General features: G+C 41.4%; 1 protein-coding gene across 8 annotated transcripts in view; it reads left to right on the plus strand.

The window, feature by feature from the left end:
• CACNA2D3 (calcium voltage-gated channel auxiliary subunit alpha2delta 3) overlaps positions 1 to 26,513 on the plus strand; it is a 503,883-nt gene that overhangs the window by 433,600 nt on the left and 43,770 nt on the right. For all 8 annotated transcript variants that reach the window (XR_015948236.1, XR_015948235.1, XR_015948238.1 and 5 more), the window contains 4 exons: positions 14,248 to 14,309; positions 16,437 to 16,481; positions 18,251 to 18,313; positions 21,923 to 21,993. Coding sequence is in view for 3 of the 8 variants with exons in the window: in XM_088662250.1 (XP_088518376.1) it covers positions 14,248 to 14,309; positions 16,437 to 16,481; positions 18,251 to 18,313; positions 21,923 to 21,993 (241 nt within the window). In the remaining 5 variants the exon portion in view is untranslated. The remainder of the gene's footprint in view (positions 1 to 14,247; positions 14,310 to 16,436; positions 16,482 to 18,250; positions 18,314 to 21,922; positions 21,994 to 26,513) is intronic.

Consider the following 26,513-nt stretch of genomic DNA (forward strand, 5'->3'; position numbering starts at 1 on the left):
CCCCCCCAGAAAAAAAGCACTGAGTAAGCATATCTAGAAGTAACAAGTGCATGGACTGTAATGGTTGTCCCTAGGATGTAGAAAAACCCGGCAGACCTGATCTTAGTGCACAGTCAGGCTAGTATGTTAGAAGATGTTCCTTCCAATATCCAGGTCCTAAGTTGTGTAGGACTTTATAAGTGATTACTTATTTGGCTTGGTAGCACCTTGGCAGCCAGTGTGTCCCTTTCAGGACTGTTGTAATATGATCTTCAAGATTCAAACTGGTCAGCAACCACAAGCTGCTGCCTTTGCACTGTTTGATTTATTTGTTTTTAAAAATACTTATATACCACAATTTCATAAATAGTATCAGAACGGTTTACAACAATTATATATACAATAAAAACCACACACAATTCCCCCCTTAAATCACAGCTCACTGACTATTACTGAAATAGATTTCCCCCCCTTAAGCCTAACCGCATAAAAAGGTTTCAGCAAATGTTCAAAAATTAATACAGAAGAAGCTTCTGAAGTCGGAGAAAAGGGCATGCAGGTCCCGCTATCAGAACACTCATCATCTGAGATCTCAGCCAAGCACAAAGTTATACCCAAACCTCGCTATACCAGTGGTTGATTCCCATATCTGAATAGCCAATGCTTGCTCCTTTCCTTACTTGTTTGGTGGGCAGCAAACATTTCAGGCAGAAACCATGGAGGGAGGGAAAGAGATTGGAGAAATCAGGGAACAGCAGAGATCAGACAAATCAGTTTTTGTTTGGCTTTTGCTGATCGGCTGCAGCAGTGTCAGGCAGAAAGCATAGAGGGAGAAAGGATTGATTAGAAGTGTTCCTATAGGAAATAAATTCAGGTAGGTAGCCATGTTGGTCTGACACAGTCAAAATATATATTTAAAATAAATAAATAAAATTGTGCTACTGGACAATTTTTTATTATTATTTTCCTATAGGAAATGATGGAAATCGTCAGCTCGTTATGTGAACACTTGTCTAACAAAAAGCTTTCCTGGAGATGCATTGTGTTTAGAAAGTAGGAGCTAAGAGTAAACATGTATAGCCAAACCTTGATAACACCAGGAGTTTCTTTTTGCCTCCTCCCCCGCTGCTTCCCTGGAGTCATTTGGGTGCAACATGACAAAGTGGGCCTACCAGAAAGTGGTGTGGCTAGAGCAGCTGACATTTCCCCCTTCTTCCTTTGTTTAGCCGGGTTGCTCTAGCCATGCCACTTTGTGGTAGAGGAGGACTGCTTTGCTCAATCACATGGGTATGCAAACTAAGGCCCGGGGGCTGATCCAGCCCAATCACCTTCTAAATCTGGCCCGCGGATGGTCCAGGAATCGGCGTGTTTTTACATGAGTAGAATGTGTCCTTTTATTTAAAATGCATCTCTGAGTTATTTGTGGGGCACAGGAATTCGTTCATTTCCCCCCCAAAAAATATAGTCCGCCCCCCCCCAAGATATGAGGGACAGTGGACTGGCCCCCTGCTGAAAACGTTTGCTGGCCCTTGCTCTATCACAACATGGCAGGGTTAGAGCAGCCAACACTTATTTCCCTCCTTTCCTTGCTGCACAGGCTGCTCTAGCCGTACCACTTTGTGGTAAACCCGCTTTGGTGGGTTGTGCCAAAATGCCGGGGTGGGGGGCAGGAAGCGGTGGAGGAGGAGGAGATAGGCAAAGCAGGGAGGGGGAGGGATGCATTCTGGCACCTCCTTTTTTCAAATAACGCACTAAAAACACTGCCCCCAGCCACCCTGAAAAAAGCCACTTGCTGACGAGATGTTTGGAGTAGGGCTCAATCTTTTCTGCATAATCGTTTCTCCATGCTAAACACACCCTTCCAAGCAATTCCCCTTGTCATTTCCAAAACGCACATTTGAATTGGGGGGGGGGGAACGAAGTTTGGGGATGATTTGGAGCTACGAAATCAGTCCCAGAATGGGTTAAACACATTCCCAAACCGGTTCTTCAATCCAAACCGTCTGCTGCTTTAAGTGGCTTTTCCAGACATAAAACAAGGACATCAGTAATATGTATTTGCATGTATTGTGTCATGAAACAAAGATCTCTAAAGCTTCTATTTCTCAGAGCTTTCTAAATGAACTTTGTATTAATGTTCCAAGATCCCTTATTCAAAGAGAATGTTGAACTATATGTCAGAGAGTTTAAAATACAGGGTTTCTGCTTCCTCCTTGTTAAGTGGCTTGGTGATTAGTGAGAGACATACCAACTGCTTCCAGTGGGTTAATAGGAGATCATATTATATTACTGCTGGACCCATTCCAAAACTTTGAATAATTTTAGTCTTTGGGCTTCAATGGACTTGGATCGGGTTTCTTTGACTGCTACCGGTAGGTAAAATAATTTGGCTCTCCCCGCCACACACCCCAGTCCCTTTAAAAGTTAAGCCATTAGATCCTGGGAAGCAAATTGGGGTTTTGATTATGAGATCTTTCCAATATTATGCAAAGAAGTCTCATATATTATATTCTATGCTGGATGCAACAAAGTTTATCAACTGGCTCTGCTGCTACTTAGCTTGAGGTTATACTTCGAATTCCATTGGGAGAATCAGCTTGAATTCATTCACTTGTTTGTAAAAACCATGTCTCACTAAGAGCAACTTGGTATGATAGTCCCAAAATTTGGGTCTCTTTGTGGTGCAAGGAGAGCCATAACCATTTGAAGGTGGGGTATAACTACATAGGGCATGCTTTTTGGTGATCTGGCCCAGATACAAGAATCTTTTCCTACACCAGCTAGGCTCCCCTATGCTGGCATTTTGGTTTGCGGGAAAGGGGGCCTTGTGAGTCTGGTACTACCCCAGGGAAATGAGAGACTGGGTTAGCTTACATTTAATTGCAAGTTAAATAAAGTAGTAGCCAGAGACTTTAAATCAAATTTCATGTGTCTGCCTATTTAGTAATGGCAGCAAAAACAGGTTTCAATTTTTCAATCAACTCTCCACTTACATACAGAGTTGTATGTGCTGTGCATCCTTTTGCAGATACAGAGAAAATGTCGGGTAGATAAGCATGATTAAAGTTAATTAGTGACTTCATATTGTTGCAGTAAATAGAAGCAGATGACACTTTACATAAAAGTAATAGAAACAAAAGGGATCAAGAAAAAGGAAGAATTAGAAAAGCATGTCTGAGATTAAGCGCAGGGTTTACATGTTGTTTTATTTAGATATTTTAGATCATTTCTTCTCAAAGGCTATACATTTTACTCAATTTCATTTTCACTCGTGATGGATTGCCCACATTATCCATGACTACATCAAAGAAGATTCCAATGTTGTCTTGGTCTTGGTGCTTTTCTTTTTTGCAAGTTGGTAGCTATGCGGTTGTTCTAAATTATGGCATTTCATTTGTCAATCTTATACAATGATAATGAAATAATGTAAACATTCTCTCTTAGAGTGACTATGGAGTTGTTTTGAGAGGGTTGGGTGCCCAATCTTTTTAAAGTGAAGTATCACTCTTATTAAAAAAAAGGGATGCAAAGCCTTTATAATAATAGTGGTTGGGGTTTTTTTGGTAGCCTGTTTTTAAAAAAGCTTCAGATTTGTTCTATTCTTGCATACACAAAAAGAACTTCACATACGTTGATCAGTAGTAGGCCTACATAAAAATATAAACAAGCACATGAGTGGGAAATGGCCATACAGTGAAGAAGAGCATCAGGACATCTTTCCTTACAGATTTCTATTGAATAGACTATTTGAGGTCTGCTTAGATAGATGTCACAGTTTCCCCATGAGATGACATTCCTTTGAAATGAGTGCTTGAAAGATGTAACAAAGCCGATACATTTCATTTTGTGTGTGTGTGTGTGTGTGTGTGTGTATTTATATACTGAACTAAATTCTCCAGGTCTGGCTTACTTACATTGCTAAATTGAGACCCTCTACATAGGAGGTAAGTATCAGCAAGCTTGAAGAGACACCAACATTTGCAGAAGTACAGAAAGGATGGGTAACAACCTAAGGGGCAGGGAGAAGCAAAGTGACCCATTATGGTCAGCATTCCCATGGCTGCAGATTGTTGGCTGACAACTGAAGGTGGGTAGGAAACCAGAGGGAGAGAGTCCTACCTGTTCAAGGTCACACTCTCTATGCTCTCTATACCCTTTAATGGTGAATGCTACCTAGTAGTCCTCTTTAGTGATCAGTAGCTGTCATAGCCAAGTAGTGTATGTGATATAATAGCCAGGCAGAAACAGGAATATCCATGTTACTGCTCTCTATGACATTTCCCAAATAGTGCACAGAGGGGGCAAACACTTTCCATATGATGCTATCAAGCATGAATGACATGGATACCTCTGCTTGCTGCTGCTGCTGTTCTTCATTTCAATGGCAGGTATGTTTTACAAGGCAATATCCAGCAGGCTGCTGTTCCTGTGTCTCCATTCCTCTTCCTCCAGCATTTTTTTAAACCTTCTGTTTCAACTGATGTAGCAGACAGCGCAGTGAGTTTTATATCTGCCACAACATCCTAGAGAGCTTTTGGCATATTTCTTAACTACAAGCAGATTTTTTTAGCCTGTGCCCACCATGTTTTAAAAATTATTTTCCACCCACAGAAAACTTATATATATGTATATAAATATATGAAGGCAGAGAGGAAAGCAAGGTATATGGGTGAACTTCTCCATTCTTCACCACATGTACCACAATTGTGCTGTTGTCAGAAATAATAAATCCTTGGAACACTCAATTGAGGATGAATTATACTGATTTCGCTGTCGAACACTTCCAACGCAGGCCGCTATGGGGTTTGTTTTATAAAGAAAATCTATTGCAAAGCACACGTTTACAAAAATAGCAAGAATGCTGTGGAATCTGCTTTCGTTTAAGCCCAGGGACGGTGTATAGTGTTTCACCAGTGGAAATGCCTAGATATATTTTAGTAATTTGGCAGGTAAAATAATCAGGCACTCTCAGCCTCTTCTGCTATCAGGGAAGCTCAGTGGAATTCAGTCACATTTGGGAAAAGAATGAATGGGTGCTGCATCAAAAAGCATATTCAAAAGGGAGAGTCAATGGACGTGAACATAAAGACTACTGTAATAAGTGAAGCTGTCTGTATTGCACACATGGTGATAGAGAAGTTGAGCAATTCTGGAACATGTTCTTTCTAATAACTGAACCAAGGGATGCTAAGATGTGAGTAGTGAAAAATCTAGATATTTTAGGAAGAATGCTCTCCCTAGGGCAAAGGTTTTCAACTTTTTTGAGTCCACAGCTCCAGCTACATTCTTTCTGAGGCTTCCCTTTGGGGAAACGTGCTCCAAACCTCAGGAGCCCAGTTATGTCACCCCTTGCCTGCAGAGTTGGCAGCCCCTCACCCCTTTTCAAACACCCTCCCTTGTGATATGTTCCCTCAGCCTCCTCTTCCCTCTCCTTGGGAGTCCTCCCCCTTGCACTTCTTATGATGGCATACGTTCCAAGTGTCCCGATCTTCCAGGAACAGTGCTGGAATTATGAAAGCCATCTGATTTGACCCTAGAATGTCCCTATTCCCCCTGCCAGTACTGCCACTGTGCCCAGGAAGGAGAACAAGATACCACTTGTCCTGAGCAGTGGTAGCAGCTGTGAGGAAGCATCCCATCGCCTCTCCAAGACATCTCCATGGCCTCCCCTGCTGGCCTCCTCACTTGGGCAGCTTGCAGTGGCTACTGGAGAGTGGGTGTGGAGGAGGAAAGGCTGCCACCACCAAGACCCAGCCCTGTGTGGTGTGCCGACTCTAGGGGCAGGGAGAAGGCAGGGCCATCCTGGGTGGTAAGAAAGGGGGAGCGGAGCACATGGAGTCTTGGTCTTTTTATATTAAAAAATGCTTTGTGTGTCTACATCTAATCTTGCCCCTTTCTAAAATTTATTTATTGGTGTGTGTTTTTCTTTTTGTAAATGTGATGGGTTTCTCATTGTAACAGCTGATGAATCATAAAATGTAATCTGATAAATGTCAGTTCCTAGGCTTCTTTCATGCTCTAGCACAGGCATAGGCAAACTCAGCCCTCCAGATGTTTTGAGACTACAACTCCCACCATCCCTAACCACTGGTCATGTTAGCTAGGGATGATGGGAATTGTAGTCCCAAAACAGCTGGAGGGCCGAGTTTGCCTATGCCTGCTCTAGCATCACACCAAAAGGGTATATAGGGAAAACATTGCTTCTCCACCCTTATAGACTTAAGTTGGTTGTTTGCTATTCTGGCAAGTTACAAAGAGTATTGTGTATTAGTTGTGACCTATTTCAGCCCGGCTAATGTGTTCCATATCTTCACTGCGCTTGCATTATTATTATTAGAATTTATATACTGCCCTATGCTCGCAGATCTCAGGGTGGTTCACAGAATAAAATCAGAATATAAAACCACAGAATGCATAATCAAAATAAAAACAACAACCCAATAACCCCCCCCACACACACATTTTAAAAGGACATAGGATATAAATCATGTCTCAACATATAGATTTCAGTGGATTAGAGGATCAGTGGATCAGTTCTGAGGATCATGTCTTCTGCTTCCCCATCTTACCATGTACCAATGAAATGATAAATGATTTTAAACCAAGAGGCTATCAGTATGCAGTGTGTGTGTGTGTGTGTGTGTGTGTGTGTGTGTGTGTGTGTGTAATTTTCATTTATATACATTACTATTATTATTTTCCAATTTTTACCATTTTCAATTTCGACCCCCTTCCCCCTCTTTCTGTGGTTCTTTACATTTATTTTTGTCCTTTCCTGCGTACTCCAAATTGTCTTAACTTATTCTTTTATTTGTCTATTCTGAAATGTATCTCATACGGTATATATTTTTAAAACTGCAGGTTTTTACAATGATCCTGCCAGTATGTAGTTATTATAAGTGCACTATTGAAAATTGATTTCAATGGAATCTTACCAGGCACACCTACAATTATCTTTCTAAGAAGCTATATAAACACAACCGCTCTGTCCTTTAAAAAGAAAGATATGCACAACCCTACCCTGCTTTGAGAGACTACAGGATGAAGGTAGATTAGAAAAAGGGAAATCTCAGCATTGCAGTTTACATTAAAATCTTGCTGGGATTGAATTAATGACTTCTTGTTTCAACATGGCTTAAAACTAAAGATCAGGGTACTTCAGGATAGATGGCTCTTAGCCAACCCAGTAAGTACCTTATGTTTATATTGAACATTGAATATCACTGAACAATATAGTGTGGTGCTATCTTCTGCACAGATTAGAAACTGCTGCATTTTTTAAAACAAATATTAAATGAATGAATGACTAGCAGTAGATAATGCCAACAAAAGAGTAAGCTGCTTTAAAGGAATTTACTCTTAACAGCTAATCTCTATAAATGCCAACATCCTTATTATAAAAATACAGGAACATGCATTTTCATAAAAACTGTGGGATCTTTGTACGTAATTGCTGGTATATGTGTAATAAATGCACATTTGTCTCCCCAATACCTCCAAAATCTCTGCTTTTGTCATGGGACAGCTGGCATTTGCCAGCACCGAACTGCCCATATTTTTAAACAGAACATTTTAAACATTAATCCTTGAAGAGATGTTTTAACAATATGTGTTGAGTAGCGCTTTTTATGAAGTTGTTGTTGTTGTTGTTGTTGTTGCTGTTGTTGTATGCTGCCCATACAAATATATCCAGCATTGATTTGTGGCTCTTTTTCAGACAGATCTGCACATTAACTTTTTTCACTTTAGAGGGTGGTGACTTTCTCAACAACCAAGTTTACTCGGACTATGCTTGTATCATAGTTCAGCTTTTAGAGTGGTTGTTGTTGTTTAGTTGTTTAGTTGTGTCCAACTCTTCGTGACCCCATGGACCTTAATTATTTTGGACTGCATTTTATAGGTACCATTTTTAGGAAGATAAGTACATTGTCAGATTTTTTTCCTAGGAATCAGGACATACCAAAACTTGCTTTTTATATCATGTTGAAGTAGTTAACAATTTTGGTAGCCTACCAAATAAGTCTCTGAATGAGTGAGTGAGTGATTCTAAAACATCTTTATGCAGATAGGTGATACTTTTAAAAATAAAATATTAATTTAGAACATATTAATATATCTACTGGTATGAATATATACAATATATCTTTTAGGGATATAGATGCATGAAAGGTTGTAGGTCCTGCTTCCCATCTTTCCTGTGTTCATGTAATGCGACCTTCTCCATACTTGGGTGCCCAAAAGATCATGGACTAGAACTCTGATCACTCCCAGGTCACTGTTATTCATCATGTATTAGACCATTTTATTTCAGCAGGCTTTTGTTGTATGTGGCAAATACTGCATTTATGCTTGGTTTTGACAATCCTTGGCTGATTGTTTTATTATATTATCATGTTTCATGAAACTGCCGTTTTGAATGTTGTAAGCCACCCTGGGTGATGCTTTTGCACCAGGAGAGCAAGATATAGAGGCTTTAATGAATACGTTTCCGGTTCATGTCTCCTCTTCCTTTGCAAAAGGACAGGCATGCTGACAAAACCAAGACAAACCTCCTTGTGAACTCTGCTGTGCATTATAGCCAAAATGAAATAAGAGGTGGGGGAGGTTTTCCCTCTGCTTCACTGTGGGTTGGATGGTTTGGGAAGGATTGGAAAGGAAATGAGCCAAACTGTGACCATTTCCTCTCTCCCCACCCCCACCCCCACTTTATATTAAGTCTAAACTGTTAAAATGTACTTAGAACTCTTCAGTTAATTCCCTGCAGTAATTCTATTAGTAAAGGTAAAGGGACCCCTGACCATTAGGTCCAGTCGTGGACGACTCTGGGGTTGCGGCGCTCATCCCGCTTTACTGGCCGAGGGAGCCGGCGTACAGCTTCTGGGGCATGTGGCGAACCAGAGCAGTACATGGAAACGCCATTCACCTTCGAGCAACGGGAGCTCACCCCATCGCAGGGATTCGAACTGCCAACCTTCTGATCAGCAAGCCCTAGGCTCTAGGGGTATCCTAGCTGTGGTGGAGAGAATGACAGGTTTTAGCCACTGGGGGGAGATTGCTGCTGACAAGCTACTTCTCACCTCTATGGCAAGTGTCCCTACCCTTCCCACCACACCAAGAATGGGGTGGCAGATTTCATTGGAGCCCTAGTATTTATATTATTGATGTATTGACATGTTCCATCAATTCTAGACATTGAAATCCAATCCAGTTTGGGTGGAAGAGGAAGAGGAAGGGAGATTGGCCAAAAATTGCCTCTCCCCCCCCCCACCATTCTTCAACTCTAGCTTCTGCTGTATCAGAGCCTGTTCTGCAAATGGAAAGAGGACTCCTGGATTCAACACTTTCTTATAGTGATTGTTGTATTCATTTAATATGTTTGTGTCCCACCTCGAGGCGTCCATGAGAGCTCTTAGGTGGCCTCCCATCCAAGCACTGATGAGAGCTGGACGTGTTTGGATTGCATCTTGTGCCCTCAGAAACTAACAACAGAGCATCCTTTAATGCAGTAAGAAATGGTACTACAGGTAGTTAGGTGTCAAAGGTAAGAAAAGAAGAAATAAATTGAGGGAAGACAGGGAAGAGCCATAGCTGTGTTACCAGGAAGAGCCATAGCTCAGTGGTAGAGAACATGCTTTAAATGCAAAAGGTCCCAAGGTTTAGGCTATGATGGCTTCATATCAGACTGGGAAAGAAACCCTGGAGGGCTGTTGCCAGTGAGTGTCAATGAGCTAGACAGACCAGTGGTCTGACTCAGAATAAGGCAGCTTCCTGGGTTCCCAAGCATCTGCATTTAGTCTGTAAGTTATTTCCAGATAGTCGGTGATGAACCCTGGGCCAGCAGAGCTCTAGCAGAAATGGGATGTTTGCCTAGGATGCCTGCTCTGCATGAGGTTGCCAGCTGCTGGGCACACCCACTGGGCATTGCCATAAGCGCCTTCCTTTTGTGTTCTGCCAATGTGGCCAATGAGTCGGCTATTAGTTGCTAGGAAATGACAACACATATGTCCCAAAACACAGTGGTAGGAAACAACACAGTCCCACCCCACACTTCTTATTGGTCAATAGAGATGGCTCAACACAGTGCCATTTAATGCCCCTACCATGTTGTCAGCATCAATGAAATGTTTCCAGACTCATCCATTAAAAGCAACAACTATATTCATGAACCTGGCTGTACAGGAAATGAATGGCATGGGAGCTGTAAGTTTGAGTCATTGCCTTTTAAAAGTGCAACTGATTTGTAGGACGCTGACAAATATTAACCAGCTTGGGGTTTAGCTATTGAACTCTGAAGCTCTGGTATATTGACGGATTGCAGAATGTGCAGAAGAGGAATGTGTTGGCTCCAGAAGGGGTGGGTGTGTGGGTGTGTATAGTGGAATGGTTCTCAGAGCATTAGATGATCTGAACATTTAAAAAACAAACAAACCTATGTTTGTTTCATTGCTATTGAAAAGCACAAGAAAAATACATACATTTTCTCACACTAAATCCTGCAAAATTGCTTTGTTTTTAACACTGGGGTTCAAAAGAAAATTAGTATTCCATTCACTAGTGCTGCTAATTCTTCTGAAAATTAGTTCAATTAAATTACTATGACCTGAAAAGCAGGAAACGTTCATAATTGCCGTTTATTATGCTTCATATGGCAATGGCTTTTCAAAGCGTAGTGTGTTTGGGGGAAATGAATTCTGGGGAGACATTCCAAAGGCACATAAAACCCTATGCAGTCTTCCTAAAAAGGTTGTAAAATACAACATATAAACAATAAAAGATGCTTGAGTAAGAGGACAGGCTATGTTCTGTTTCTTCAAAGCAAACCCTTGGTCCAGCCACTATTCCCATGAAGTGTGTGTGGGAGCATTTTCTTCTGTTCTCTTCCATCAAAGAATCACACGGGACATTTGTTGATTTTATCATGATGCAGTTTGAGTCTATGGCCTCAGCTACACATCTGAAATATTATAGCTAAGCTGTACCTTGCAAGTTAATGCTGCAGCTGTATTATGAGCCAAAAGCTTAAGATATCAAAAAGAATGGAACACCTGGGAAAATAGTAATAAATCCTGTCCTGCCATTTTAAAACAAGAAAAAAATCCCATTAAAATGGTAGGTGTTCTACCTGAATGCAGACAAGCAAGAGCAGGTCCAGTGGTTCTCCCTGATCTTTGATTTCCTATTTAATCCAGTTTTTAAAAGTTCATTAAAACACTTAAGAGTGACACCACACAAAATAGCAATTTCTTGCTTTTCCTCATTACTTTGAAATGAGAATAATTTAAGCTTTGCAGAAATCAATCCCAGGATTTCAATTGTCCTTTGGAGTCAAACATTGCACAGTACCGTTCAGTAAAAAAAATAATCTACACATGGAATATTTCCTAGATTGTATAATTGTTTCATCACAGATTTAAATTTCTTCCCATGCAGTATGGATGTTATAAGAAACATAAAGTCTCTTTGATTTCTCCAACTTACCACTATAAACTTACCACTATTCTGCATATTTAATGTGAAGCCTGTCATCAAAATGAGATCTCAAAAGTATTTCATTGTTGTGCATTAGTAAGGGAAGCTTTCTTCATCTTATTCCAAGGCCAGTAATTCCAGTGCTATTTTTCTAGAAAAAGATGAACAGCTGCCCTGTTCTCTTATAATGTTAATGGCACCCACCTGAGAGGTGCCAGAACTGAGTTCCGGTGAGTTCCAGCTGAAAAAGCCCTGGGTAATTCTAAAATTGTTACCTGCTCACCCTGTGCTTTTCTGTAATCTTGTTAAGAAGAGCCGACCACTGCCCCATATGGAGTACAGTAGCATCACTAAAGCTTCTCAGGGAATAACCTTCCGAACTGACTCTACCCAGGCCTATACAGTGGTGCCTCACTTAACGAATGCCCTGCTTAACGAAATTTCCGCTTAACGAAAGGATTTTTCGAGCGGAGGTTGCCTCGCTAGACGAATTCGTTTTATGAAAAATTCGTCTAGCGAATCGCGGTTTCCCATAGGAATGCATTGAAATTCAATTAATGTGTTCCTATGGGCAAAAAAAAAAAATCCCCCCCAAAAATCAATGCATTCCTATGGGATTCGCTAGACGGATTTTTCATTATAAGAAAAGACCTGTGGAACGAATTAAATTCGTCTAGCGAGGCACCACTGTAATTAACTCTGCCTGACTCTGGAAATGGAGCAAGAGCACTTCCTGACTCAGGAAATGGAGCAAGAGCACTTCCTGACTCAGTGGTCTTTTTCGTGGTATTCTCTCTTTTGGTATTCTATCTCCAGTGTGTTTTGACTTGTTCTTTGGGCCTGACTCTTAGCTTGTGATCTGGTCTTGCTTTCTCATTTCCCCTCTTTTGGTAGGGCGTGGGAGGGGACTGGGGGAGCTACACAAGAAAGGAGAATATTCACCTTCCCCTCCCCTCTCTATGCATAGAAGGCTTTGCTGGTTCAAAGAGCTTTCTGTCAGCAGAACAGACAGCATTAAATAGTGTCTTTCTTTACATTGGGGAGGCCTGTGAATGTTACCATTATAAGCTGGGTGTAGGCTGGTTGTTAAGATTTTTTTTTAAAAATTTTATATCTTGGTGTGGATACTACACAACCCTCCACCGCATGCTTGCATTCAAGATTTAGACCCAGTTCAGATATCACATTATCAGTCCTTGAAGCTGAAGTCCTTGAAGTTTGGAGAACCAGGAACCTGCCTCCCTCTTCCTTAGCATGCAGATATTGTTGTGACGTGGAGTTCGTGATTTCAGCTCTCTTGACATAATATGCTGGAGACAGTTCTCTAGTAACACTTCTTTATTCAAGCAAACAAGACTAAGCTCTGAGGAGAGGAAAGCTACATTTATAGGGATGGGGGACTAGCTAGAAAGGAATACATTTTGGAGGGAACAATATCAGGCAATCACAGTGCTGCCTTTTGGAGGAAACCAATAAGACAGAGGATCCAAATACAGCAGCTGAAATGAACCAATAGTAGCTGTACCTTCTGGAACCAAAAGGTAGTTACTTTACCCTAATGCAAATACATACAATAGTAATACAGATATAAAATCCTTTGACTAAATACACAACAGTTATCACCCTGTGTTGGGATTTCATCCATGAGGAGAGCCATTCAACGAGAGGTTCCAGCTGCGTGTGGAATCCAATATCATCATGCTTTTTCACCTCTGCATTTCCAAGTGGCTGAAGGAGCATGCGAACAGTTCCCCACATGGATGAAGCCAACAGATTACTGGCTCTTCACACTTTCCAACCACCACAAGAGACATCTTCAAGCCAATTGGAAAGTAGCCGTCTCTATCTAGTTCCCATATGTTGGCACAGTATTACTCAGAAACTATTCCTGGACCCTGCCTTTAAACCTCTTGTTCCGGAAAATGAATGGTTGCAGTATTTTTGTTTTCCCTGGCCAGTTTGTGGAAGGCAAGTTGCATTGAGGGCAATTGGCTTCTGCTGTGTCACAGAAGGCTAGCTTTATCTTGCCCAGTTAAAGTAAATTTCTTATGTATGGGGGGAGAGAGAGCTGAATTAAATAAAAATGAGGAAGACATGGAATCAGACTTGTGCAGAACCAATATAATAAAACAATTTAGAATTTGATATCAGTATTGTATCACCAAACTAGATGCATTCTCGTGGGGTGTTTTTTTTATTATAAAAAAATCATCTGTTAAAATGAATTATTCAGACTGGAAAAACAAGGGTCAACAGCATAAGGCCGGCAGGCTCAGAAAATGGCCCTGAATAAATAGCCTATTGGGGATAGGACCTCACCAAACTGGGAAAAACTAGTGCAAGAATTTAGCTTGGAGAGGAAGAGGGTCATGCAAGACGCACTAGTAGCTCTTTCAATGCTTTATGGCCCCCTTAGCCTTAACTATGGCACCAATAACAGCCTTTTATTTGAGAGTAAGCCCACAGTGGAGACAGCCACAAGACATGGCTGTGTGGCTGCAAAAGTTGAGCAAATTTGCGTAGAGGTCAGTTCCACTGAATTTTTTTAAAAAAATTCTACATAAATGCATTTAGAATTGAAAGCAGGTCAGTCTGTCTCTTCAGGCTGGACTTACCTTATTTGTGGAGTGGCGTGTTGCTTTCTATTTGTTGCCTGCGTTCTTTCTGAGGTGTTAACCCTGAGAGATTTTCTTTTTTTTAACAATTGTTTCCAGTTTTAAAAAGCATTGAATTGTAAATTGTTAAATGAAAGCATGAAAAGCCTACAAAACAAACCCCTGTTCTTTATTATTTCACCAGCTGTTGGTATCCAGATGAAACTTGAGTTTTTCCAGAGGAAATTTTGGACTGCTAGTAGACAGGTATGTTACAGTTGGGTATTGGATAGCTTTATCCCACGATGAGAAGAAGAGGTAAAGGTCTTGGCAGAACCTTTTTTTAAAAAAAAGATTTTTATTGAAGTACAAGAATTTTTACATACATTATATTATCTCCTTCCAATTTTTAATTTCCCGTACCATTTTTCCTTTCCCTTCCCACCCCCTCCCCCACCCATAATCCATTGGAAGGGTTCAAACAGTTGTCCTCAGCCACGGGCACAATGTCTTTAATTTCCACTGAATGTCTTCTGGTCCAGTAGTTGTTATCCATTGAAGATAGGGGTTCCATCTGGTCCTTACCATAGTAGACTTGGCCTTCCATGTTATTTCCATGTGACGTTACTGCCACGATGTCTGACTGAATAAATTCAAACAAATAATTAGTCCAGACCTCTACTGTCCATTTTTCTCTATCTTTCCAACCTAATGCTATTGTTGGTCTTGGCAGAACCTGTGCTGCATTTCCCCCCCAATGAAAATCTAAAGACTCCCTGCCAGATAAAGCCCATCAGTTTACTCACCCCATCCATTAAAGTCCAAAGTGGTACTGCTATACCAGGACAACATGCAATACAGAGCCTCTCTATAGGCACTTTTTAAAAGGTGCTTAAACAAAACGAAAGGTATATCTTCCACATCAATATTTCTGACCAACCGAAAGCCAAGATGGAGGGGAAGGCACAGCTACTGCCACAGCCTACCAAGGAGGGAGGAAGAGGGGCAGAAGTGGTGGAGACCCTGTGGCAGCATCACTGCCCCTCTCCTCCACTGGGCTCTGGCACGCGAGGAAGCCATGGGGTGGCCGCTTCCTTGTGCAATGACCCAACGCCACCAGCCAGCCACAGCTCCACTCCTGGGTCAGGTGGAAGCAGCAGAGAGGAGTAGAGGCATCGGCAGTCTCACCACCTCTCTTCTCCCCTAGGCTCTGGCGTGTGAGTGCACCCCCTGTGCCACTTTGCGAGGTTGGGATCGGACAGTCTGATCACAGCCTTGCAAAGCCACGCAGGGCTGCCAGGGTGGTGTGAGTGTGCCCTTCAGATCAGTCTAACCAAGACTGATTTGATGTGGTAGTGTTGGTGTGGCCGCAGCGGGCTCCCTCTGCACCCCTCCCTCCGGTGCATGCCTGCCTGTCTTGGGCAGTGGTAACACACACTATGCCACTGGGACCAGGTACTAAAGTATGGGTGGTCAGAGGTAAAAGTGGGTGGAGGAGTGGCTCTTAGGCTGCATTCCAACCATGGAAAACTTGAGGCTCTTACATACAGAAGCATCTCTCCATTTCCCATCCAAACAAGCAAGATGAATGGTCACAGTCCAAGGACATGCTCCAGACAGACAGAAGCACTTGAGGAGGGCACAGAGCAGAGGAGAGTCCCAAAGGCCATTTAGAAATGCCTGAAGGGCGCTATTTGACCCAGAGTCTCAGGTTCCCCACCTGTGGCTTACGGTCTTATTCAGCTTTAAGGGCTCTTCCATTCCATTGCATAAAATTGCTACCATAAAAATCCACATTTTTATTATTTTAACGATCCCCTTGCAGTCCAAACCTGATTGCCTTATGCATTCATCATACTTGGACAGACATTTCTCCTGACCATACTTACAGGCACAATCTTTTTTTGATTGGCTCGCTCTCTTCCTCTTTGCCCGCCTCTAGCCTGCCTCTCCACCCACCACCCATCCTTTCCTGACCAAGTGAACTTGTTTGAGTGAGTCTAAGTGTGTTTGGTTTCGTTACAAACAACCCTCTCTCCCTAATCGCATCTATGGTAAAAGCATGTTTTTAATTGGTTTTAATGAGGTTGTGTTTTTTTGCTGCTCGGGTCTGATGTAATTGAATTTGTTGAATATTATGACTTTGTGTTGTGATTGTGTCTCACTGTAATCTGCTCTGGGATTGGCAATGAAGAGTAGATTAAAGTAAAATATGTAAATAATACTTGGTACAGCTCTTAATCTGTTGTAGAACTAGAACCCAATATCAAGCAGGAATCACATAGGTTTCATTTTACTCTCTTAATATTATTTATAAATCAAGCATCTTTGTTAAGTTCAGTAGCAGAAAAAAATATAACAGTATTCTCATGGGATAAATATATCCTCCTACAGTGTACATCTCTGGATGGGAGGTGCTCTATCAGCTGTGATGACGAGGTAAGCAGCAGATATTTTCTTAACATTTAATACCTGCAGGGTTGCAAAGTGAACACAAGTAAAAACTGGAGACATGCTGGGGGAATGATTATGTAAAAAGCAAACATATTACCAATAGGTATGTGGGCTGTTCTTCTCTTTGCCGTTATTTTAAATGTACAGAAAGGTGGGGTTTTCCATTGTTTTGGCCTGGTATTACAGTGGTACCTCGCAAGACGAATTGAATTCGTTCCGCGGGTCAATTCGTTTAATGAAAAATTCGTCTTGCGAGGCACAGTTTCCCATAGGAATGCAATGAAACTTAATTAATGCGTTCCTATGGGCTCCAGGGGACTGGCGGCGGCGGCATTTGCTTGCTTGGCTCGGGGAAGGCAGGCAGACAGGCGGCAACAGCCCTGGAACCTTGCCAGGCTGTTGCCACCTGCCTGCCTGCCTTCCCCGAGCCAAGCGACCAAGCGCCGCCGCCGCCAGTCCCCCGAGCCGAAGCGCAGTGGGCGCTTGGCTCGGGGAAGGCAGGCAGGCGGCAACAGTCCGACAAGGCTCCCCGATGCCGGCTCTGTGTGAGGGGGAGGGGGAGAAGCGGAGGAACGGATCCACTTCGCAACACGAAGCGGCGGCCATAGAAAACCTCGTCTTGCGAGTCCCCTCGCGCAATGCTTTCATCTTGCGGGTTTTTCATTGTGCGAGGCATTCGTCTTGCGAGGTACGACTGTACTTATATAAAGCAACATTTTCTTGAAACTTTTTCTCCTACCCGAAGCTGCCCAGCAATGGGATATACCTTTTATATTGTGCTAAGGCTCTTCCTTCTTGACCAGGGATAGGGATAGGAAACCTGCAGGTGTTGCTGGACTCCAACTCCCATCAGCCCCAACCAAAATGGCCAGATTATAGGATTTGGAGTCAAACAACATATAGAGGGCTACAGATTCCCCTTCCCTGCTGTTGACTAAAAGAAGAATGAGTTCATTTCAAGGTATGTGCTTAACTGCATCCTTATCTGAGATTGTGCAGTTTGGATGCCATCCAAACTTCCACCTTCCGCTGGTTGGGCTTTGTGGAGTGGTGAGGCTTACTGCTCACAGCATCTCAGGGCAGGGGACTTTGCACCCCTAACAAATTGCCACAAACACATGCACACAGCTTCTGGATTTATCCTCTCTCTGTGTCCGTGATGTCATCAAAACAGGCCTTTGGGACAAAGGTCTCAGGCCCCATTTAGCAGATGGTCATGGCTGGCTTACTACATTTTGAAGGAAATGAAGTAATGCACAAAGTCCTCTAAACAAGGGACCTGTTAGCCTAGAGATTAATATTAACTAACTGCACCACTGTGCAGTCTCAGAGACGCTGGCCTTTATCAGTGCTGTTTGGCCTCCAGACCTGCACAGAGTGTGCCTTTTGTGAGAGATGAAAAACATCACTATTATGTGCTTGGATGAGAAACATGAAGACAGAATCTCCACAGTGAACATTAACCAATGCATATGAAAAAATTCCTTCAGTAGCACCTTAATGACCAACTAAGTTTTTATTTTGGTATGAGCTTAAGTGTGCATGCACACGAAAGCTCATACCAAAATAAAAACTTAGTTGGTCTTTAAGGTGCTACTGAAGGAATTTTTTTATTTTGCTTCGACTCAGACCAACACGGCTACCTACCTGTAACAATGTATATGAATAAAGCATTTCCCCTTTATATAGTGCATCAGTGAACTTCTTTAATTCTTGAAATCAAGCATTTGATCATAACTTGTATTATGTTACAGAATATTAACTGTTACCTCATTGATAATAATGGATTTATACTAGTTTCAGAAGATTACACACAGGTAAGTGTAAATCTCTTTTTAAAATCAGTTTCATACAAATTAGGTTTTCTGTCTGATCTTTGTTGAGGAAATAAGTAGCATAAGATTAAAAAATAAATGCAACCTCCCTGCCCAAAAGCATGTAGTCTATCTTTCTGGGGGTCTGAAATAATTTCTGCCGCACAGCAGGGTGGGTCTGCTCTAAAGCTCATAAAATTTTAAATTTATAGAACCCCTTTCTGCAGACATGTCTGTCACTCTTGAGGAATTTTTACCTTGAGATGGCGGTTTCTCTGAAAGTCTCCCCCCCAAAAAATAATAATTAGAAAGGTTTGTTCTAACATTTTGAAGATAAAGCAATTCTGTATGAGCGATACAATTATGGCTGTTAATATAGAGTGTTAAAGTTTGCCCATGGCTTTTCAAGTTATTTAATGAATATACAGGAAGAATTAGGAACAAGTAGAGTGTGGTTTGTTTTGCATGACTTCAGAAAATATGGATTAGCACTGGCCCAATATAGCAGCCTCTGGCAATATACGGCTATGCTGAAGTAACTTCGTAGACCTAAATTAATTTGGATCAAACATTGTTTGAAAACAATGACCATATATAAGTCTGCAGAACATATCAAATTTTAATATTTATATTGAAAAGCATCCACTGATAACAACTCTATGATTGCATGGTTGAATATTTTTGGAATACAGTGGTACCTCGGGTTACAGACGCTTCAGGTTACAGACTCCACTAACCCAGAATGGGTACCTCGGGTTAAGAACTTTGCTTCAGGATGAGAACAGAAATTGTGCTCCGGTGGCGCAGCGGCAGCGGGAGGCCCCATTAGCGAAAGTGGTGTCTCAGGTTAAGAACAGTTTCAGGTTAAGAACGGACCTCCAGAACGAATTAAGTTCTTAACCCAAGGTACCATTGTATTTCTGAGATATTTATTTTTCAATTTATCCACCATGAATTTGTCTAATCTCCTTTTAAAGCTACTTAGACTAGTGGCCTTCTAGGGGAACCATGAGCCCTACTTTACAAAAAGCAGTCTTCTGCTTGGTCAAAGTCCTGTTTAAAGATAAAGAACTGTAAGAAGGGAGATCTGGAGCCTTGACGTCCCCAACAACAGGTCCCTGGTCATAGTTTTCCCCACTGTGCAGGGATGTATTATATTTCTATTTAAGTTATAGTAATCATTTCTAAATTTGTATCTATACACATAAGTAAGCATGTGCAAATTTACGCAGATCAGTGTTCTTTCTCTGGGTGATGTGTTGCCTTTTTTGGCAATGGCTACTCTATGGGCACCATCACAGCTCAAGTCACTGAATTCCACAAGTTGTTCTGTTCTTCTTTTGTCTGTCCCAAAATCCTTGTCCTTAACTTAGACTTCCTTAATCAACCCTATTTCTAGGGTTGCCATATTTTGAAGAACAAAAAAGAGGACATATTTGCCGACTTCTACTTTTCACTATGGATCTCTATGACAACTCTTATTTTATATACCAATGGAAATGAGGACATGTCCTGGAAAAAGAGGACATATGGCAACCTTAACTATTTCCCCTTTATGATACAGCGGTTGGTGCTGTGGTCTAAACCACAGAGCCTAGGGCTTGTCGATCAGGTGGGCAGTTCGAATCCCCACGATGGGGTGAGTTCCCATTGTTTGGTCCCAGCTCCTACCCACCTAGCAGTTCAAAAGCACATCAAAGTGCAAGTAGATAAATAGGTACCGCTCCGGCGGGAAGGTAAACGGTGCGCTGCTCTGGTTCGCCAGAAGCGGCTTAGTCATGCTGGCCACATGACCTGGAAGCTGTACACCAGCTCCCTCGGCCAGTAAAGCGAGATGAGTGCTGCAACCCCAGAATCAACAGCGACTGGACCTAATGGCCAGGGGTTCCTTTACCCTGGCATAGCAAAGTTAAAGCAGATTGAGTTAACTACTCACACCAGAGAGAATATATGTGAAAGAACAGAGGAGGATTGGGCAGATATCTCCTTGGTTGTGCAGGACCCAGGAGGACAGCATCTTGTTGAATGGCCACAGTTACACTGTCTTGGTGTGTATTTTTCATCCTATGGATATTGTGAAAACTCCTCATTTATGGGTAACTAGAGAAGCACTCACATTGTGTTTTCTAGAGAATTCTTAGTATTGTCTATATACAATAAATGGAAGGGTCAAATTAAGTTCAGTAAAGCAGAAAATTCTAGAAACATTATCCAGCTAAAGCTGCATGATCTCAATACATGCTTAAATACCCCCCCATATAAACCAACAGAAATTAAACACGCTTGGTTGCATCATTCTACTATTGTTTCAAATTATTCAAAGCTTATTATTATGGGATGGAAGCTAACCTTTAAAGCTTAACTGCAACTGATGCATACGGTAGGTGTAGAATCAGATTTCCTTCTTTTTGTGAAATGATATAGGTTGTTGTCATTTTTGTGAATCTGGGGAAAGTGTAGCTGTTGAGGCCTGTTTGATGCCTGACACCCTTAGCCTATTGATATTCATTGCTCGCAGGGCCCCAGTGAACCTGATGTATTAAAGCAATAAAGTACAAATGATCTCCTTGCTCCTAGCAAGATTTACACACCCAAATACTTTCGGGTAGAGAAGGCAATGCTTGTTCTTTAAGCAGAGGAATGCTTCCGTTTTTGGCTTAGCCTGTAATTTCTTTGCCAACAAACTCCCAGGTGCACATTTGAGGCCATGTCTATCATTTGCCATGGTATCAGGGTTTCATTAAAACAAAACCCATGGAATCCACACCATCCCTTTTCTTCCCACAGAAATTTTGGGATTACTCCTTTAAGGAGTAGATAGAATGCATGCAGGAATTTCATGGGGGGGGGGGCGCTTGTATGAAGCAATGTACTCAAGGGGTTTTAACGAGCAAGTTGTTTCTCTGCTACGGAATGACACTTCAGTACATATGTATGGGACTTTTGAAACTGTATGTCAGGAAAGGGGCCTGCCTGGGAGATAACGGGTCTCTTTGGGATTGCCCTGAAAACCTATAACCCAAATGGTTGTTTTCCTGTCCAAGATTTATCTTCATTATCCCAGGCCTCTTTAATTTAGTGAACAAGAGCATAATGTAGCACTCCCCAGTATGAAGCTAGAATATAAACATTTATACGTCTGATAAAATGTAGTTTCAAACAGTTTAAGCAGGTCATATAGGAATTACAAAAAAATAAATAAATACTTTTTTATGATTTGTTTAGGAAATCCTTTCAAACCCTGTTTATATCTTTATGGAGCAGTTTTTTAATCACATGGGTTTATGCTCAGATTAGAGTATTTTCTTTACAAGCTTTAGGGTTTGAGTGTATTTTTTTATTTTATTCCCAACATCAGATGTTATGCAATGAACCCCAGTCTATTGTGTAAGCTCTCACATCTGCTCAAGGGATTATTTTGTAATCCCTGTAACGTGTCCTGACAGTTAAATCCTTTTTCAATTTTTATGAAAGAGAAGTACCCCTTAAAACTTCATTACGTAGCTGTCAAAACTCCTCCAATGGTTTCATAGGAGCTGCCACGGTGCATTGCAGCCAGCAGAGATTGGCATTTATTTAAATCTCCGGACATGATTATGTTTTCTCTTGCAGACTGGAAACTTCTTTGGTGAGGTTGAGGGTGCAGTGATGAACAAATTGCTCATAATGGGTTCTTTTAAAAGGTAAGAAGTCTACTCTCCACTACTTTTTGCAGTCATCAAACAAAAATGATAATACATATGAAGCCAAGTTCAAAAATTATTTTGCTTGTTTCTGTGTAATGGCCTCCTTTAGATTTATCCTGATTTTCTGTCTCAGGCGGCTTATGTGAAAATACAATCACATTGGGGCTGGTTCTTTCCCCTGTGGGTATCACAGTGCTCTGGGTTGGTATTTCCACCACCAACCCACCCACAGCCCTGGAACTGTGGCTGTTGCAATCACAGAACCCTGAAGCACCACACCACACTTGTCACTTTTTCCCTGCAACGATGAGGTGCCATTGGTGAACACTCTTTGGATTCAGTCAGTCAACCAAATCCGCCTAACAGTTACCTCATTTTGCCCACATTTTACCAGCTTCTCCACAAGGATATCATGGGGGACTAGGTCAAAAGTCTTGCCGAAATCAAGATACACAATGCTCACAGCGTTCCCCTGATCCACTCCGCTTGTAAAAAAATAAATGAGATTCATCTGGCATGACTTGTTTTTTGAGAAATCCAGACTGGATTTTAGTTTAATGGATGGAACCCCCCCACCCCTCAAGTGCACTTTCCTGGGCTTTCCCAAACCTTGCAAATACTTCTGCTGATGGAACTTATTACCCCCTTTATTAGTATATTTTTGCTAATATATGAATTTAAGCACACTTTCCAATAGTATATTTTGTACACATTATTTGTTTTTGTTTTTTTAGCTTTTATTTATGCAATTTTGACAGCTTTTATACACACATCACACAGTATCCACCACTGAACTCTTTTCCTAAGATTTCTCATTCCATCTCTCTATGGCGTTCTAGGGAAATCTTGATCTGCTGCATATCCTGATATTTCACCCATTATCTTCCCAAGTCTTCTTTTTTGATGTTATCTGCTGCTTATATGTTAACTCCTACTTGTAGGTTAAATTGTATATTGTACCCTTAAAATAATCTCCAAAACACCTCCACTCATCTCTTCTCTTTAACTCATCTTTATTCCTTACTTTCACGGTCATGGTTACTAATTATATGTATTCTATCAATTTGTTCTGCCAAAGTTCTTCTTCATTCAGTTTTTTCACATATACTATTCTAGCTGCCGCGGTTGTGTATAAAAGATATTGAGTGCCTTATTTGGAATGTCATCACCTATTATTCCCTCTGGTCTTTTGGGAAATGTGGGTTTTACAGTCTTTTTAAATTGTGTGAATCATTTCCCAATACTTTCTAGTGTACATGACCACCACATATAAATCAGGGTTCCCACTACCTTCCAGCATAAATTTGACCCCTTTTTGTACATTTTCACTAATTTGCTCGGTGTCCAGCAGCACATCATCTTTTGTAGGTTTTTCCTTAATAAGATAGCAGGCAGAGAAATTCATGTTTTCCTCCACATCATTTTTCCCATGAGAAAATTCTATGTTGTAACCAATGTCAACAGCCCATATTGTAATTGTTGCCTTTTTGTAAACACTATTCTGCTGACAGAATATATTACAAATGGTAAAGTGTAAATTTTGAAAAATACCTGTGTTTTGGTTCACATACTGTTTGAATTACGCAGATTCTCCTTTAAATGCAAACGGAATAAATTCCTCCTCCATCTTTAGTTGTCTTGCTACTACCTTGGTACCTCAGGTTACAGACGCTTCAGGTTACAGAGTCCGCTAACCCAGAAATAGTACCTTGGGTTAAGAACTTTGCTTCAGGATGAGAACAGAAATCGTGCGGCGGCCGCGCAGCAGCAAGAGGAAGCCCCATTAGCTAAAGTGGTCCTTCAGGTGAAGAACAGTTTCAGGTGAAGAACAGACCTCCAGAACGAAATCACCTAAGTTCTTAACCCGAGGTACCACTGTATTCCTGCTCTGTGGGCCATTCATATAAAAATCCATATACATATTCTCTGGAAGGATTGGGTTTTTGATCAGTGGGAGAGGCATGGAAGCTCTCTTTAAAAAGTTTCTTCAGTGAGGCTGGGCAGATTATTTACATCAGCTAACTTTCTGATGTAAGTAGTTACTGACCTTAGAGGTATACTCAGGTGAAATTTCCCTTTGTATAACACACAGATATTCCCAAACTGTACTATCTAACAACTGTCAAATAATTGCTAATCCAATATAGACTTTGTCGTTTGGGTGAAACAGAAATGTTTTTAAATATTAACAAATAAAATACTGCCAAAAATTAAGAAATCCAGTTCCAAGTTGTATTGAAAAGCTAATCCCATCCCACAACCATATTTTATTGCAAGTAATGTATAACTAATGTGTTGGCGTTTCTAAAAAGCAAACAAACAAACCTTCATGCATACATGCCTTATTTTTTTGTGATGTAATATGATGCTGAGCATTATACCGAGTTAGGGAAAGTTAGGGAAAGACTGACTAAAACTAAAGTGGGTGCAACCCCTTTTATAGCCTTTGTATCTAATTTGAGATGCCTCATTGATTGAAAAGTTAATACGCCGAGAACAACCAAGTTCCATCCTGAAGATAGCACACAAAGAAAATGAGGTGGTTATTTAAACAACAGGAGCTGGCAATTAAAAAGGAGCTAAATCCCAAATAGGGTAATTTTACTAAGTAACCCACCTGCCTCTTCCCTCTCTGCAAAGCAGATAATTTTTGTTTTAATGTAGAGAGAGAAAGCAGGCAAGCGGCAGAGGTCTTTAAAATAGCCCAGCTGCAATATACACTTTTCCGCAGTCCCTCCTTCCTTTGTCAAAGCTATGAATAGTCACTTAGGGCCTATTCATCTAAATGGCTGCAACAACCTGGCTGGCAGTTCCACAGGCTGCAGCAGTAACTGCTCTAAACAGGAACCATGTGAGAGATGTCAAGTACACAACGTGGTCATTTCCAACACCTGTGCTGCTCACCCCTCCCCAAAAACAGAAAGGCCCCACAGTAGTGAAGAGAATGAACAACATCACCGGCTTGGCTCACATGGCTTCCAATTAACAGGGGCTATTATTGTGGACACAGGGCCACCTAGTCAAGTAGAAGCAGCCAAAATGGCGCAGCAGGCTTGTACTTGTGGTTTGGCTCTTTTTGTCAGGCTTGGTTTATCTCTCTCATTTCCTTTGTTTTGTGTTTGCTGCAAAACGGTTGCAACGAACAGAACCTACGGCTGGAAGTTGCAAAGTCTAGAAAGTTGAGAATGCCTCTGAGCATGTATAGGGTATGACACTGAGTAGCCACAACCATCTCCTACGCATTTTGGATTAAGGAATGTTTTCACGCAGGGTGGATGCATTTTGAAAGCTCCCATTTCAGAGAGCTTAACTATATAATAACTAACGGGCACCCTGGTGCTTAAAGTGTTGCAGTGGTGTGTTCAGATAAATTTAGTTTGTATCAAAACGTTACAGAATTGTCATATTACAAGACCAGTCTCAAATCATGTTGCTTATGCAAAATGTTCTTCTGAAGAGCATTTTTCTTTTCCCCCTCCTTTTTCTTCTTGATTTCACTGCGCCACATAGCTGCCAAGTTTTCCCTTTTCTCGCGAGGAAGCCTATTCAGCATAAGGAAATTTCCCTTAAAAAAAAGGGAGAACTTGGCAGCTATGCTGCGCCAGTATTGCTGCTGGAGTTGCATCCAGTTTATAGTGTTATCTGTTGACTGGGTTTCCATATAGGCAGATGTCTAAGCCTTCATACATTACAAAATGGATAGTTAGAAGACATCAGTAGAGGGTTTGTTTTTGTTTGTTTGTTGTTGTTGATTGTTGGGTTTTTTGCCATTGCAATCATATTTTGCAGGAAGCTTCCAAGTGGACTATTTTCCCAGTTACTGTGGAAAATGGATATGACTAAATCCACTCTACATTGAACATTTTTTAATTGACTAATAAAAATGAAGAGCTGGGAGGGATTAACACCCCCCCTCCACACACACAAACACCTATTTAAACATATGCATAATCCCAAACCCCTGAGATCTGGAAGGGGAAAACTCATGGGTCACAATGACACCTATCCACCACTTAATGCACATCTGCAGCATTTGGTGATAATGCTTATGAGTTGGATCCAGAGTGTCTCTGGAATGAATGGAAGGGGCTGAGGTCTAGTGGAGGATCCTGCTGGAAGGAGGGTGGTGGTCCCCCCCCCCCCGCTTTGTGCCATGTCCCACACTGTTCTACAGGTACTTCCAACCCTCATTTTTCAGGATTTTGAGAAGGGAGGGTATGAGGAACTGATGAAAATGGACTCCCCCCCTTCTTTCCTGGGTAGGAGCTTTACTTGAGTGGCATTCTGTCAGACTTATGGATCCAAGCCTGTGATTTCACCCATTACTACTAAAATCCATGGCAGGTGTAAATGTGAACATTTGTAAAATGTTGAAGGAGTTTCAACTGGACAGTGTAAAGCAGGCATGCCCAAAGTCCGTTTTGGTTTAATCCGCCGCCCGTGGCACTATATGTCTTGGGGTAAAATCCTAAAATAAGCTCAGCAACTTCAACCCTAATGAAAGCTCAACAAGCTTT

The sequence above is a fragment of the Zootoca vivipara genome, chromosome 2 (assembly GCF_965207765.1).
Source record: "Zootoca vivipara chromosome 2, rZooViv2.hap1.1, whole genome shotgun sequence".
NCBI classification, from domain to species: Eukaryota; Metazoa; Chordata; class Lepidosauria; order Squamata; family Lacertidae; genus Zootoca; species Zootoca vivipara.